General features: G+C 38.4%; 1 protein-coding gene across 4 annotated transcripts in view; it reads left to right on the forward strand.

Moving 5' to 3' along the window:
• The window catches only part of Rnf13 (ring finger protein 13), a 95,382-nt gene that overhangs the window by 33,775 nt on the left and 43,992 nt on the right, over nucleotides 1-17,615 (forward strand). For 2 of the 4 annotated variants that reach the window (XM_008829000.2, XM_029561563.1), the window contains exons 3-4: nucleotides 6,275-6,355; nucleotides 11,140-11,265. In XM_008829000.2, the coding sequence (XP_008827222.1) occupies nucleotides 6,275-6,355; nucleotides 11,140-11,265 (207 nt within the window). Of the gene's footprint in view, nucleotides 1-6,274; nucleotides 6,356-11,139; nucleotides 11,266-17,615 lie in introns of those variants that run through there. The other 2 variants (XM_008829001.3, XM_029561564.1) reach the window with 1 other exon arrangement.

Raw genomic sequence — 17,615 nt, forward strand, 5'->3', positions numbered from 1 at the left:
ATATAGTCATTCCTTTCTTCAGCTCTTTGTATTGCTTCCAGAACTCTCTGAAGGGTTGGTTTTGTGGACATGAATTCCTTCAGCCTATAGATGTTATGGAAGATTTTTCTTTCCCCTTTGACTATAATAGACATTTTGGCTGAGATATAGTAATCTGGTTAGCATCTGTGGTCATTTAAATCTGGGAATACTTTGGTCCAGGCTGTTCTGGCTTTCATAGTTTGCACTGAAAAGTTATCTGTAATCCTAATGGGTTTTCCTTTGTATGTGCCTTGTTGTTTCTCTTTTGCAGCTTTCAGAATTGTCTGTTTGTTTTGTACGTGTCATATTTTCACTATGATGTGCCATGGAGAGTTTCTTTTCTGTTCCTGTCTGTTTGGTGTTCTATATGCTTCTAGTATTTATATGGGCATATCTTTCTTTAATTTTGGGAAATTTTCTTCCATGATTCTGTTGAAGATCTGGTCCATGTCATTATCTTGGGATTCTTCTCCTTCCTGTATGCCTATGATTATTCGTAAGTTTTGTCTTTTTATGGTGCCACACAATTTCTGTATATTCCATTCTTGTGATTTCTTAAATTTTTCATAATCTTTGCTTGAGTGGTCTAGTTCGTCCACTTTATCTTCCAGTCTTGATACTCTGTTTTCCATTTCATTCATCCTATTGGTGAGGCTGTCTCCTGTCATTTCTAATTGGCTTACTGAGTGTTTCACTTCCTTCTTCATTTCAGCCTGAGTATTCTTCAATATTTCTAACTCTTTTCTGTATTCATTCAGAAGTTTATCCCTATCTTCCTTCAGTTCTTTGATTTCTTTGTTCTTTGAATTCACTGAATTCTTTTATCACGTCCTGCGTTATCTCTAGGGGGTTCTCATTGTACTCCTCTAGAGGATTACTGGTATTTGGTGGGGATATGTTATTTTGGTTTTTCATGTTATTATTTTTTCTCTGTGATTTTGACATGTGAATTTCCTTTGTAGTTTCTGATTCTTGTGTGAGATTCAGGCCTTTAGGTTTAGGTCTGCTTCTTTTTGTGAACTTCGTGTGTCTTTGTGGTTTACTTTTTGTGCATGAAAAGCTGGTTCGTCTAAGCTTATGGTTCTCTCTTTTGATTTTATATTGGAGTGGCCGGATTGATTTTTGTCTTCAGGAGTTCCACAGAGGCCCAATTCAGATGAGGGTCAGATGTTTTCAGGCTTTCTCCTAAGGTCTGGATCCCTCTAGGAATGATTTTGGCCTCAGGAATTTGGGGGTTGGACTGGCCTGGGAGCCTGGCGCAGGAAAGATGCTGGTCTAGGGCAGCTGGTGGCCCTGCTACCCAGAGATGCAAAGGCAGATGGGAGGGGAAGAGGCCTCAAGGACTCCTGGGGACTGCACTGAGAAACTGGGTTGGTCTGGTTGCAAAGGATCGGGAAGAGGAAAGGTCAGCCCCTGTGTCCCAGAATGAGGGTGGAGGGTGTTGCAGGCCCAGGGAAGCAGAGGGAGGTCTGGTGTTTTCTTTTAATAGCATATTCTTTATATACTTGTAAAGATATCAGAGCAATGGTGAATGTTTTGAGGTTCAGAGCCACACATGACTTGCTAGCTTTGGGTTATGTGAATGATCATACTGAAGTGGCATCTTCTTTGTAAATTATTTTTCTTGTACTGGATATTCTCTTCAATTGAATTTTAACCTACAAAGTAATAGGTTTCATTACGATATTGTCATGGTTTGTGTTTGTTGCTCCTGTTCCCCCATCTTCTTGGGTGTCTTTCAGTCACTTTACCTGTTCACAATCGACCCCTCTCTGTTTTCATGCCGTGTGTGTTCTGTTGCTTCCTCTCCTTCCCTTAAAACCGTTTTCCCCGCCACTTTCGAGTTTTATGACCAGTATCCACACTCACATCTACACATACACACAGAGATAAAAATTAAAAATGAGAGCCAGGAGTGTGGTGCACATTTTTAATCTCAGCACTCAGGAGGCAGAGGCAAGTGGATCTATGTGCGATCTAGGCAAGCCTGGTCTACAATAGGGAGTTCAGGCCAATAGGAGCTATAAGGAGATCCTATCTCGAAACAAACACACAAAAACAAAACAAACAAACAAAAAAAATCAAACTAGGATCTGCAAATGAGAAAGAACATGCAATATTATCTTTCCGAGTCTGGATAAATTTCTCGATCCATTTTCTTAAAAATTTCCTAATTTCATTTTCTGTATAGCTAAAAAATTCTTCACGTATATATACTGCATTTTCATTATTCATTCATTTGTTGTTGGACATTTAGGCAGATTCCATCTCCTTGCTATTACAGATAGAGCAGCAGTAAGTGTACATGTGCACATATCTCTGTGGTAGCATATAGAATCCTTCGGAGAGATGCCTAGCTGGGTCATAAGGTATGTCTGTTTGTAGCTTTTGGAGAAACCTCCGTACTGATTTATGAAGTGGTTGTATCAGTTTTTATTCCCACTAGCAATGAATAATTTGTCCTCTTTCCCCACATCCTCATGTTGCCAGCATGTTACTATTGGTTTTTCCTGGTGATACTCATTTGAAGTGGATGGAATCTCAAGTGAACTTTCTCAGGAAGAAATGAAAAGTATCTCATTTACAATAACTTAGATAAATACCTAGGAATACACGAACCAGGGAGGTAAAAAACTTCTACAGTAAAAACTTTAAGACATTGGAAAAAGAAATTGAAGAAGACACAATGCTAGAAGTACCTTCCATGCTTCTAGATTGGCAGGACCACTGTAAAATGTCTAGAGTGTCAAAAGTAGTCTGCAAGTTCAACACAGCCTCTATCAAAACATTTCCTAAGATATTTTTCACAGAACTAGGGAAATTTAAAAAAAAGAACACTTTAAAATGTGTATGGAAACACAAAAAGACCACAGATAGACAAAGCAATCCTAAGCAGAAAGAACAATACTGGAGGTATCATAATACTTGATTTCAAATTATACTATCAAGCCATAGTGACGAAAGAAAGCATGATACTGGAACAAAATCATGTAGACCAATGGAGCAGAACAGAGGACCCAGAAACAAACTCACAGAACTGTGGCCCCTAGTTTTTGACAAAGGTGTCAAAAATACACACTGGAAAAATTCCTAGTCAGCAAATGATGGTGGAAAAACTGGATATCCACTTGCAGAAGAATGAATGTATATCTATGTCTTTCATCCTGCACAAAAATCAGGTTCAAACTTGATCAAAGACCTCAATTTAAAAACCTGAAATACTGAAACTGCAAGAGCGAAATAGGGGACATTTCAGGATGGAGGCATAGGCAGGAACTGTCTGAATAGGCTTTTAGCAGCACAGGAAAGAATCCCAACTACCAACAAATTGGATTAGATGAAATTAACAAGTTTCTGCGTAGCAAGCAGAATGGAAGATGGCTTACACAGCAGGGTCAAGTCTTTACCACCTATTCTTTAGGCTGGGCATTAATATCTAGGGTATATAAAGAAATGCAAAAATTAAAGCACCTGTAAAAGGAAATGAACAGTCAATAAATAAATAGGTAATCAACTGAACATACAATTCCTCCCCAAAGAAACATAAATCATCAGTAAATATTTTAAAAAAATATTCAGCATCCTTAATCATCAGGATGATGTGAATTAGCATTACTTTGTCTATTAGAGTTGAACAACCCAGTTTTAGTTGATCCCAGTATGCCTTTAATTTCATTGTTTGGATTTGTCAGAATTTGTTGTTTGGTGGTGGTTGCAAGGCGAGCATCAGGGAATCATGTAATAAAAAGTGGCATGAGTGGGTTGGATTATATGTAGTCGTAGTCAGGAGCTCTGGAAATAGTTACAAACTGAGTTGAAATCCAGCTCATGTGGTAGCATGATCTTGGGAAGATTACTTATCTCAATTCACAGTTAATTTATTATGAAGGTGGGAATAGGTTAAGAGCCAGTGCTCTGGTGCCAGACTGCCTTGGTTAGCCTCCTGGTTCCTCCAGTTCACTACGGCAAGTTGTTTTCAGTAGTCTGTGGTCAGTGGACAAAATGAGGATGATGGTGACAGTTTATATTACAGGGTTATAAAAAGGATTAAATAACGGAATACACATAAAGTATTTAATATATATCATGAGTGCTAATTTTTTGCTGTTACTTTCAAAACTAAATGAAATCTTCTACTAAGGTTGCTGCCAAGAAGAAATGGTTAAGAAAAAGACCTTTTTCATTTTAATTTCTTTAAAATTATTTTCATGTATTTGTGTGTGTGTGTATGTGTGTGTGCGCACACATGTGTGTTTGTATATGTTTGTATATAATATGTGTGGACATGCATGTGCTATGGCATGCATGTGGAGGTCAGAGGACAACTCTCTGGGGTAGTTCTCTCCTTCCACAATGTGGGTCCCAGCGATGGAACTCAGGTCCCAGGTTGTCAGACTTGGTGGCAAGTACTGTTACCTGCTGAGCCATCATGCTAGCAATCATTAAGGATTCCATGCATTTTGTAATATATGTTAAGGTCTGTCAAGTCAAGTTTGTGTTCCCAGATGTCCCTTGGTGTGAATTCATCCACTGGAGCCTGGTCAACCTACCACTTCCTTAAAGAAGACCAACTCTCCTTCACCCAGTAGTGATCAGCTGCCAATAGTTTCTCAGCTAGGGTTGAGGCTTCTTACCCATGTCCACACATCTATGGTGGGATTTTGTTTGGTTTGAGTTTGCATGGGTCTGGTACATGCTGTAAGTTCATATGAGCAAGTTCCCAGCACCTGGAAAACTGTTTCCTTGTGGTCATCCACTACCCCTGTCTCTTACAGTCTTTCTGACTCCTCTCCCCAATGGTCTTTAAGCCCTGGGTAGCAGAAGTTTAAAATAGGAATCCTATCCAGGAACACAGTCTGAAGTCTCTTGTTCTCTATATTTTGGTAAGTTGTGGCTTTCTATGCTAATCACCATTTGTTGCATGAGAACTCTTGCTGGTGAGAGGTAAGAGATTCATTAATGTGCTCTTTGCCCCTGTTCCACTATGTTCCCTAAACTTTACATGTAGAGGTTGCATTGTAGATGTGTCACTTAGGGCTAGGCATCTCACAGATACTTATTCTCTGTGTTTGACCAGATGTGGGACTCTAATAGCCTCCTTCTTTTGCAAAAAGAAGCTTCTTTAATGAGTGGTGAGAGGCATACTTGTCTGTAAATATAAAGATAACACATTTAGTTTGTCTAGGGATGTGACAGATGTAGGTTTTTCTCTAGGATCTATGACCTCTCCAGCCCTGTGTCCTGTGTATTTGGCTACGTACACAGGAGTTCCCTCCCATTGAACAGGCTTTAAGTTCAATTAGAAAGCTGCTGATTATCCCCGCCACCACTTGCCGGGTGTGGTGGCGTGGTGGAGGCAGGTGGATCTCTGAGTTTGAGGCCAGCCTGGTTTCCATAGTGAATCCAGGACAGCTGGGGCTACAGGGAGAACCCTTCTCAAAAAGACCAAAAAAAAAAAAAAAAAAAAAAAAAAAAAAAAATTGCAACAACTGCACCAATAGATACAGTTTGCAATGCCGGTCATTGTTACGATTATTAGACTGGTTTGGACAATTGATTGATATTCTCCCTCACTAGTTTGTGTAGTATTCTCTGAAACTATGAGAGCTAGTATTCAGGGAGGAGGCTTCCAGATCAGATGCAGCTCGACTGCTCCAAGTCCTGTGTCTGAAGAATGCCCTGTCTTCACTAATAGGGTCTTGCCTTCAAGTTCTAGGAGGCAGTCAAGGGCTATGGCAGTAGCCAGTGTCGTTTTAGGAGTTTCTTGGATTACTGTGACCAACAACTCAAAGGGAGGTTCCTCCTGTCTGGCACTGTGTTTCTTGTTATATAGCCTTTAGTGATGTGTGTGTGTGTGTGTGTGTGTGTGTGTGTGTGTGCGTGTGTGTGCGCGCGCGCGCGTGTGTTCAGTCGGCTTTTGAACAAATTGATTTCCCTTAGTTTTTTATACCACTTAAGTGTTATCCTTTCTCTCCCCCTATATAACCCATATAACCCTCTCTCCTCTCTCCCCAGTTAAAGTAGTACCCCCATTTTCCCCATTTCACCCTTGATAATACCTGTCTCCTATTAACACCCCTTTTTTGAGCACCTCCTTTACCCCCACAGTTTCTTGTATAACCCTCCCACTTTCCTTCCCAGTTAAATAACCCATTTTCCCCATTTCCCCCTTGGTATAGAAATGATAATTTATGGTTTAATAAACTCTAAAATGTCAACATGTAAACTGATTTTGACTTAATTTTTTATTTAGTTTAATTTTGAAAATGTATCTCAGACATTTGAGGATCTTCCAGCCAGATTTGGTTATAGACTGCCAACTGAAGGTTTAAAGGTAAGAAAGTACTAAGATGGTAAAGCACAAAGGATCTAAAATTGTTTTCTTTTACTTTTTTTTTTTTTTTTTTTTTTTTTTTCTTTTTTTTTTTTTTTTTTGTCTTTTTAAGACAGGGTCTCCCTGTAGCCCCAGCTGGCCTGGAACTCACTATGTAGACCAGGCTGGCCTGGAACTCACAGGGATCCGCCTGCCTCTGCCTCCCGAGTGCTGGGATTAAAGGCGTGCGCCACCATGCCTGGCTATTAATATGTTTTAATTGGCATGTATTCATTGTGCATAGTCCTGGGTTTCATTAGGATTTTTCATACACATGTACAGTGTACTTTGAGCATATTCCAGCCCCCCGTACTTCATTTCCCTCTGTTCTGTCCTTCCTCCTCTTCATTTTTTTTCCCCTTGAGGCGGTACAGCATAGTGGTCAAGGGCATAGGCTCTAGAGTCAGACTTGATGGTACTGCATGCCTTGCACAAAGTTGTCTAACCTTTTTGAAGCTTAGTTTCTTCATGTGTGAAATGGAGAGTATCGTGGTAGTGGTTATCAATTAGCTGTTGAAAAGATTAACTGAATTAGTACATTGAAGGGGCATAGTGCTCAACACACTGCTGAGTGCCATGACTCAAGTGAGAGATTATTAACTACATGCTATTACTGCAAATGTTAATTCATAATTTCAGGTGTTTGCTAACACAACAAATTACTTTTCCCCTTCTTTGTCCACCTACACATTATTACTCTTATAAGAAAAAAAATAGAAACATGCCGGAGAGGTGGCTTAGCAGGTAAAGTACCTCTATGCCTAGTGTATGGAGAGAACTGACTCCTGAAATTTTCCTCTGACCTCCACATACGTACCATAGAATGTGTGCAGGCATGGCCCTGAACTCCTGGTCTTTCTGCTTCCACTTCCCAAGTGCTGGGATTGTAGGTGTGTTCCACCATGCCCAGCATGATCAGTCTTCCTCCCACTCTTTGTCTCTCTCTCCCTATCCTTTTTGGAGAAAGGGTTCCATTATCTAGCCATAACTGGCCTCATACTTTCTATGTACACCAGACTGACCTCAGACTCAGAATGATCCTCCTGCCTCAGCCTCCCAAGTGCTGGGATTGATTACAGGCCACAGTGCCTGGCTTATTATGACTTTTTATGTTTATGTTATTTGACAATTCCAGTTAAAAATTGGTAATTCAGGGCTGGAGAGACGGTTCATTGGATAAGAATACTTGCTGTTGTTCTAGAGGACCTGAGTTCAATTACTAGTACCCACATGAGACTGTTTACAACTGCCTGTATCTCCAGCTCTAGGGGATCTAACTCTCTCTTTTGGTGTGTTTTGGCACTGCCCCCCATACACATAAATAATAAAATAAATCTTTAAAAAATTTGGTAACCCACTGGGCATGGTGGTGCATGCCTTTAATCCCAGCACTTAGAAGGCAGAGGCAGGTAGATCTCTGTGAGTTCGAGGCCAGCCTGGTCTACGTAGCAAGTGTTAGGTCAGCTGGGGCTGCAGGGAGACAATACCAAAAAAAAAGTCTGGTAACCCAGACTACTTTGGAAAGTGTTTTGGCAGTATTTAGTAATGTATGATATCCACGATCTAACTTTTCAGAGCGAGTGATTCTACTTCTGTAACTATATTTAATACATACATGTATGTATACTTGTGGTCACAGAAACTTGACTAGAATGTAACAGTTGGGGTGAATCTCAGAAGCACAGTTGGGGAGAAAGCAGTCTACAAAAGCTTTCACTACACTCTATGTTTCTCTTTATGTCAAACATAAAATTAGTCAAAACAAGTGTAAATTGTTGGCTTGTTGTCCCTCCCAGTGGGAAGCACTGACCAGTGGGGAGGACTTAGGAAACTTCTGCAGTGCCAATGTTTCTGGTGCCTTTTTTTTTCTTTTGAGACAGGGTTTTACTGTGTAGCTCTGACTGTGCTGTCCTACTTGCTATGTAGACCAGGCTGGCTTTGAACTCACAGAGATCTGCCTATTCAGTTGGGACAACTTACCAAGCTGTAAACGTCTTTTATGCATCTTGTTTGTGTATCTCATAATCTTAAAAACTTTATAAAAAAGTAACTCTTGTATGTTGCACTTAATTTATATATCTAATAGATTTGAAACGCAAGTTTACATGCACTATTATTTTCCAGCATCCTCATTTAATTTTCAGAAGATTAAAATAACAGAGAAGGAGGGCATTTAGTTTCCTGGGTCTTGTTAGGTTTCTTAGGCTTTCTGCATATTAAGTAGCATTATAAAGTACTCCTGTGAGAAGCTAGGTGTGAAGAAGGTCCTTATTGTACAAGCATTCTTGTAATGAGAAGAGACTGAGCCTAGAGAGGATACTAAAATCTGGCTGCACCTTCTTGGCCACTCTTATTTTAGGGGCCAGAGAGTCCTAGCAAATCAACAAAATTCATTATTCTTTCTGGTAGGCTTTGTGGTTGAAATAAGCTAAATGTGCACTTAATTTTAAATGACTCGTATTTGAGGCTAGTAATCAGTAAGCTATTTTAGGTAGTTATTCTTTTTAGTATAATCTATAGGAAAGATAGTATTTAATAACAAGACATGTCAGTCAACTTAAAGCAAAAAAGATTAAGACTTTTAGTGTTTGTTTTTGTGCTATATACATTTTCTTAGGTTTAAAAATAATACACATTGTATTCAACAATATTTAAATGATTTAAAAGCAAAAATCCTTTTCTAATTCCATTCCTTGGTCCTTTCTCTTAGTATCTACAGCCTCCTGAGTAGCTAGCATTGCAGGGTTGTGACAGAACTTTCAGACTGTCTTTAGTTGAGTTGCAGCATTCTTACTTTAAGTGTTGAGTTTAATTGTTGTTATAAGTTAGTAGAAAAAGATTCACTGCACCTCGATTTAGCATTAAAATAAAGCATGTGCAGCAAGGCACAGAAAAGCCTCAGAATTCAGGTATAAATACAAGAATGAAGCGCACAGCCATCCTTGAGACATGATCATGGTTCTGTTTCCCTGACAAGCAAAGCCAGGAACTTCATGGAGTCAAGGAGTAGCTCTTCTGTGGGCAGATGAAGGACTAAAGCACTTTATTCTTGAAACAGGTGGGGGCACTTTTTCTATCACAGACCACACTGTGCAACCTAAGACAGAAGAAATTGCTGAATTCTGAGAATTGGTTGATGTGGCCAATTCCAACACCATGGAGAACTATTAAGGCATTAGCCATAGCTTGCTTTATCTCTTTTTAAAAATTATTTTGATCCTTTAGTTGTTTATTACTTTAATCATTTGATTTTTTGTATTTTAGTCTATTAATATAGCTTTTTAAATTGATACATTTTTCTGATATCAGATTATCCCACATTTCTGTAAAAGCAATTTGCTGTTTCCTTTTTAAGTTCATAATTATCTTCCTAATGACTTTCTTATTTATGTATGTATGTATTTTTTATTTATTTTGAGACATAAATAAGTCTCACTGTACAGTCCTGGCTGGCCCGGAATTCCCTATGTAGACCAGGCTGGCCTCAAACTCACAGATCTGCCAGCCTCTGCCTCCCCAGTGCTGGGATAAGGTGTGCACCACCACGCCCGGCTATTTCTTTTTTAAAATTATTTTTTAGAGTTCATGTATAAAGTGGTGGATTTCATTGGTATTTCCCCCATATATGCCCTCTTCTTGTTGGTCCCGCTCCCTCCCATCCCTGCTGCTTCCCTTGCCTGGCCCCTTCCTGTGCCAGGCAGCCCCCTTCTCTGTCATGCCATTACCCTTTTTTCCTTTCATCTCCTTCCCATTAGATCTCTTCCTTCCCCTCACGGTCCCTTTCCTGTTTTCAACACACACACACACACACACACACACACACACACACACACACATATCTAGATTCTACATGTAAAAGAAAGGATGCAGCATTTCTCTTTCTGTGTCTGGCTTATTTTACATAATATAATGATATTTAATTCCATCTGCTTTCCTGAAAATGTCATGAATTCTACATGTAAAAGAAAGGATGCAGCATTTCTCTTTCTGAATCTGGCTTATTTTACATAATATAATGATATTTAATTCCATCTGCTTTCCTGAAAATGTCATGATTTCACTTTACAGCTGAAAAAAATTCCAATCTTATACCTTCATTTAAAAATAGTTGCATTTTTTTTATTGTATATATAAAATGTTGAAAAATGTTTACTTCGAGCTGGGTGTGTTGGCGGGTGCCCTTAATCCCAGCACTTGGGAGGCATAGGCAGGCAGATCTCTGGATTGAGGCCAGCCTGGTCTATGTAGGGAGTCCCAGGTCAACTTGGGCTATAGGGAGAAAAAAAAGTTTGTGTGCTTGATTTCTGTTTTTTACTATTAAAAACAACATAGAAATAAACATCTTTGTACATATGCCTTTATATACCAGGATAATATTGACATAGATATCAATATTGATATAATATAATGTGTACATTTTCCTTGTTTGATAATGTGAAAATTAAAAGTTAACTGAAAAAGAATTTTCTTGGTTTGGAAATGTCATTGTTGGGAGATAGTGCCAACATGGCTGTCTTTGTGTAACTGTCTTGTGTGTGTTCCTAAAAATGTAACAATTATGAAAGATTGAACTTACTTAAAAAAAAAAAAACACCAAGTGCTTATGAACCCAGATACTCCTTACTGTGAGTTCTGGGACTGTGAACAGTTGAAGCATAACACAAAGCACAGGAAGCTAAAGACGTCTGTGCAGGTTAGGTGTTGCACTGGGTGAGACAAATAACTTGTTACCCATTCTTTTTCAGGGTTTTCTGATTAACTCAAAACCAGAGAATGCTTGTGAACCCATAGTGCCTCCACCACTAAAAGACAATTCATCTGGCACTTTCATCGTGTTGATTAGAAGACTAGATTGTAATTTTGATATAAAGGTACTGTTTTCTTTTAGACATTGTTAAATTGTTTAATTACCTATAAATTCCCTCCCTTTCAGGACAGATTTAAGACAATGTACAAAATTGTTCAGATTAAAAAAGAATGAGGCTAGGCCAAAGAAATTAAATGAAAAAATGTTGAAGGTAGACATTTTACTTAAGTCTCATTGTTACAAATAAGGCTTTGGTGGCCATGGCACAAAGGAAGGTACAGTCACTTTTATGAGGCATAGTTTTAAGTAAAATTGAAAAGAAATAACCAGAATATAAATCACTACTATTTGTTCTAAGAATTTCAGGTGTTTGTTGAACTGTAATTTAATAGTAGAATCCTACTTGCTTAATACAGGAATGGAAACTCAACTTCAACCTTCAGTTTTATACCTTAACTTTTCCAGTATGATAAAATGCTTAACCTATGCCTTTATCAACACTGACTGAGATTTCTTTCCTAATACATTTTTTCTGTCCCTGTATCAGGTTTTGTCCTCCTACACTGGGGAAGATGACATTTCAGATATTAAAGCAGAGTTCACCATAGGACTTCTGTCACTATTATTAAAAAGAAAAAATTTAGGCTAATTATATCAACTAGAGTTTATTTGAGTAAAGTAAAACAGAGCAAAACAGAAATGATTTGTGAATCTGGCACCACTCAGAACCAGAGCTGATTCTGAGAACTCTACTGAGCACCATGATCAGTCAACATTTGTATGAAAATAGATGTGACGGATAGAAAGCAACTTAATTAGCTACTGTTAGTCAGTCATGAATGATAGCTTAGTCAGTTGGTTACAGGGGCTCCTACAACATTTCAAAGCTCAGTACTGTGGTTAACTCTGTACTATTTTGGTTTCCTAGACCCAGTTCAGGAGCTTAGAGGCCTTTACTATTTCATTTAACACTGTATTACCAGTGCTGCTCTAAAGTTATGATTTTCACAAGTCTATATTTGGGTTGGATTAACAGAAGAACCATGTTGAGGCCTATATGAAGCAAACCTTGATGTTGCTTTTTCTAGACAAACTCAGAACTATGGAATAGACACAGGATATTTTCATATACTTTACATAGCTTGACTGTAAATGATTTGTCTTTTCAGTAGGAAAAGCTGCCATGAATTTTGACTCATGTTTATTATGTGGAAGAACTGACACCTCTATAATAAACTCATTTATGGAATGAAACAATAACTGTAGGGGTCCCAAAAATGTAGAGAGAACTTTGTACATGTTAAGTATTATTATTGTATAGTAGTTCCAAATTTAGACTCTCACTTGGTTCCCTTTAAATGAACAATAAATTAGAGCTTAAATAAAATCTAGGTTGCCTGTTCTCAGAGTTGTTTATGTAGTTTTAAGTTAATCCATTTCAAGATTTGACCAAGAACTAAATGAACACAAATTGTTCCAACCAAAACAAAATGTTATAATATCTGATTCTTGGTATGAAGAAATTAAAAGTAAACTAGTTTTTGTTGACTCAAGTTTATTGTTGAACTCTAATTTCTGACTCAGTACAATCTTTGGTAAAAAGAAATTAGGATGCTATGCTGTCATTTGTTATAATTTTTCTTGTTAATTGGAGATGAAAGATGATTCATTTGAAAGTTAGGGCAGTACTGTGATTATTGCATACTCATTGTTGAGGGTAGAGTGACTAGGTAGGCTTTTGTTTTTTTTAACTTGCCTATCCCTTTGGTGCATTCTAGTCACGAGTCTAGGGATGCCTAACAGAGTACATCTCTTTCCATCTCCTGCCTTGAATTTTATGCTGCTGCCATACTACCTTTTTGAAGGCCCCTAATTTGTGGCAATATACTAATAACATCTTTCTAGTTATACACATTTTCTCAGTCCAAGATTTCTGTCCAAGATGATCTTAATCATCCATTTATCTGATTGTTTTACTATTTATGTATTGACTGAACATGTTACTTCCGGAAGCCTTAGTTTTCCTTATAACCACTGTGTGGGTGGTCAATAAAGACACATTAAATCAAGCTGTGCGGTAGTAGGTTTTCTGCTTTTGTGCACATAAGACCATATATGGGGTGATATATTGGGGACTAGAGAGATAATTCAGTGATTAAAAGCATGCACTGCTCTTGTAGAGGAACTAAGTTTGATTTCCAGCACTCGTATCAGGTGGCTCACACTGGTCTGTAAGTCAGATCTATGGGGTCCGACACCTCTGGACTCTGTGGGCACCTACCACTCATTTTTGCATATCCACACATAAGTACAGACATAGACACAGATACACACACATGCACACACAAACACAGAGTTAAAAATAGAGCTGAATCTTATGTGGGAACCCTGTAGAAAGGTTTAAATTAAGTTAATCTCGTTTTAGGAAGGAAGATGTTAAAATTGTTTTCCATTAGATGTCACGTATAGACACAGTCTTAATGGATGAGATTACAGTTGGTTATACTTTTTCTTTTCTTTTTTCTTTGACTTTTTGAGGCAGGGTCTTCTTGTAGCCCCAGCTAGCCTGGAACTCATTATGTAGACCAGGTTGACTTTGAGCTCACAGAGATCTGTCTGCCTTTGCCTCTGAGGCTGGTGGGTTGGAGGAAATTATTGACTGATAATGACGGTGTGCTGTAGTATCTTGTCAACTGCTATGTAAATTTTTTTGTATACTAAAAGGAATAGTTTAATTAAATTGATGTTATGTGGAAAATACAGGTTTTATAAATTCCTGATAGTGATAATTATGGATCACCTATCAAGGTAAGTTAAGTAATGATAGTCACCTTGGTTACTGGAAAAACAACTGGAATTTTGTCTCAAAGAGAATTTTCTATATAATGTGTTTACTGGTGAGTCCTAGCTTTATTGCTATACTCTTTGATCAGAAATCTCTGGCTGTATTTTCCAAGCATCCAAATTGATTATTATACAATTTTACATTATATGTGTTGTATAAGCCAATCATTTACAATATAGATACAGTACTTTTTCTGAATTGCAGATAAATCTCTTTGTAGATAGTCAATAGTGGTTCATTTATGAATATCTATAATTTTGTATGACTGTATTGACTTGAGTAGATAGAAAAATGACTGGTTTTTATGTTCCTTAAAATCACGATACTCGGGTTACTCATTTATGCTGCAATGAATAATGTTTAAGCAAGAAGAAAATACTTAATTTAAAGGAAGAGAAAGATGGCTTATATCAATGGGCTAGCAATGTGAATGAAAATATCTTTTAAAGCTGTGTATGAGAATTGGTTCGAGGCTCCTCAGGAGCTGCTCGGAAGACTGCTCCAAAGGATGCTTTCTGAAGAGGCTCCTCTGCCCCCACCCCTCATATCCCTCTCATGACAGAGTACATTTTCTGGAAGGGATCCATAGACGTCATTGTAACTATAGATTAGACAGATGGTAAGTGAAGTTCCACTTACCTTGCATTACTAGAGCTGCCCAAACCAATGTATACCCAGATGGTCAGAGAAGACAGTCTCAAAAACCACCCACTATGTGTATTCCATTTCTCTTTGTATCTCTCTCTCATTCTTACTCTTAAGTGAGGCTCCTCTCCAGGCTTTAATTTCCTTCCCTTTAAGGGCCCATTATGTTTAGATTCTTTACATATATCACACTGTTTCTGTCTCATGCTCTGCCTCCTACTTGTAGGCCTGGTCATGGACTTGAGTCCCTTTCATTCTAATAAACCTTGTACCTAAAGGGTTGTTCTAAGGAGTAGATCTTCCCAACATGGCCCACAGTGATCCTAAAATAATGTGCAGGAAAGGTTTTGATATGTGGTTGTATTAGTTACTTTTCTGTTGCTGTGATAAAATACAATGACCAAGGCAACTTATAAAGGGAAGAATTTATTGATCTGGCTTATGGTTTCAGTGGGATAAGAGTCCATCATGATGGGGAGGCATGGCAAAGGCAGTTAGAACAGAAAGCTAGGTGATCACATCTTCAAGTGGACACAAAAGAACAGAGCGAACTGGCATTGGGGCAAGGCTTAAGCCCACCCCCAGTGATGTGCTTCCTCCAGCAAGCCATACCTCCTAAATCTCCCCAAACCATTCCACCAACTAGGGACAGAGTATTTGGAGTCCATGGGGAACATTCTCATTCAAGCCACCACAGTGGTTCTGGATTTTACTTTGATAGTTGATTATTTCCTGTTGTAACATTTCTAGGAAATTTTATCCTGTAGATAGCATTAGCAGTATTTATTTTCATATCTTAATTTTCCCCATGGCCCGTTGCTGTCTGTATTACTTTGATCACCAAGAATGAGATTCCACTACTTACAGCTTTCAGTTTTTGATTGCAAAAGACTGTCATAGCCAGATTTTGAGAAATGTCTTTATTTTTTCAGTCATTAATTTCCTTGCTTCAGTTCTTCCTTTATCCTTTAGAAAAAACACTTCTATAACTGTATTATATATTTAAGTGGGAGAAAGGAGTATTTTGCGCCTGGGCTGCTGGTTGACTTACTATTATTCTGTTCTTACAATTATTAAAGAAAAGGAATCAGTTTCTCAAGGAACTTTCTCAGTTGGCATTTGAAAAGATCTAGAAGCAGAGTTACAGTACATTTTTTGGAGGGATCCATAGATGTCACTATAACTATAGATTGGCTCTTTGGGCAGTAAAGTGAAGTTCTAGTTACCTTGCATTACTAAACTGCCAAAACCAGCATATCATCAGATGGTCAGACAGGACTGGCCCAAAAATCATCTGGTATGGACAGTCTGTAATTTCTCATTTGTTTTGACTTATTTTTGTGATTTGAAAGATACAGTGGACAAATTAAAAGTATTTATAAATTTGGCCATCATTTTAGAACAATAGCTGGTTGTCTCCCTAAGCTACAGGTGGGCACTGCAGTATTGGAGACCAAGATTTGAAGTCTTACATCTGAGCAGCACTTTCTGCTTAGTAACAAAATCATCGATGAGAAATAGTTGTCTACATAACATTTTATATGGACTTAAGCCTCATGTCTGGGAAGTGTAATCCCTTGAACTCTTAAAGAAATATACTGATCACTTTAATCTGGTTATACTCTCCTTTTGGGTGTTTTAAGACCATACAGTTGGCCCAAATAAATCAATTTATATTTACACTTAAGGTCATTTGAGGATCTGTTCCTCAGGGGTCACATGAGCTTGGGAGGAGCCCCTGGCTCCTTTCTTTTACCAGTTCCATCTATGTGAAGAGAAGTCAAAGGTCCTGCTCAACCATGGCTGGTTTCACTTGGGAGCATGGAGGAAATGTTTCCTCTGAGTTGACCCTCCTCTTTGTAGAGTGGATACTGGTTCAAGTCCATTGGGTGGGGTTTCCATGGCCTCCCTGAACAAGAGGACAGGTGACTTATCACAGTTACAGGACATTTTGAGAGATGTTCCATAGTCTTCTGGAACTTAGTTGACCTTGGAGGGCAACGGGCAAAAACTGTCTTTTAAGTCCCTCTGACCACATTAGTATAGGCCTCAAAGTATGGCTGTTAAACATCCAATAAGGTTAGTTCCACCAGTCTGGTACTTTTAATTACCATATTCTGTGTAGATAAAGCTTGGGTAAAAAACCAAATCTTCTCAGATAAACCTTGATAGATACATATTTTGTTCCTTAAACTAGTTGACTAAACTATGACCTTAGAAATTTTAAGATTGTGTGTATATATTTTTTTGTCTCATCCTTTATATATCATAACAAACCTCCCCCATCTAGAAGCCTTTGAGAGGGAACTGACACTGATTCTAACCACTCCAACAACTATCAAAATGCCTGAAAACAAATCCTGAATCCATCACTCTGGAGTCCAGCCCTGGCAGACAAAGGAAAAATGAGGAGGAACCCAATAAAGGGAAGCGCTCGTCAAGAAATTCCAATAGACTCTCATGAACATTTGAATTGTGCCCTGTTCTGACTTTTTTCTAGTTCCCTGTCTAAAACTTAACAATGCTAATTACTCTTGCCTTTACTTCTCCTTCACATCTCCTATTCACCAGTCAAGTACTTTTCTTTTCCCCCTACAGATAAGAGTTACACAATTTGAGAGTCTTTTAGGTAGACCCACTGAAGGGGTACCCCAGTTGCCCCACCCTGCATCCCTGTTCTGCATGGAAGAAGCCAGAGAGGTTTATGTCCCGATTCCCTATCCACGAGTTGGGTAACCCCTTCAGAGGATGGCGTGATAAGAATAGGAGGTAGGAATTGGCTGGGCAGTTAGTATAAAAAGACCCCAAAGAAAAGTAGCCAGTTTCTTGGCTAAAAATCAAAATGTCCTTGGGCCTCTTAGCAACATACTCCACTCCAAAGGCCAAAAATGTCAAAAGTATTTGGGAGCTCTTATCTAATCCTT

Source organism: Nannospalax galili, unplaced genomic scaffold, assembly GCF_000622305.1.
Source record: "Nannospalax galili isolate Female #2095 unplaced genomic scaffold, S.galili_v1.0 scaffold1454, whole genome shotgun sequence".
NCBI classification, from domain to species: domain Eukaryota; kingdom Metazoa; phylum Chordata; class Mammalia; order Rodentia; family Spalacidae; genus Nannospalax; species Nannospalax galili.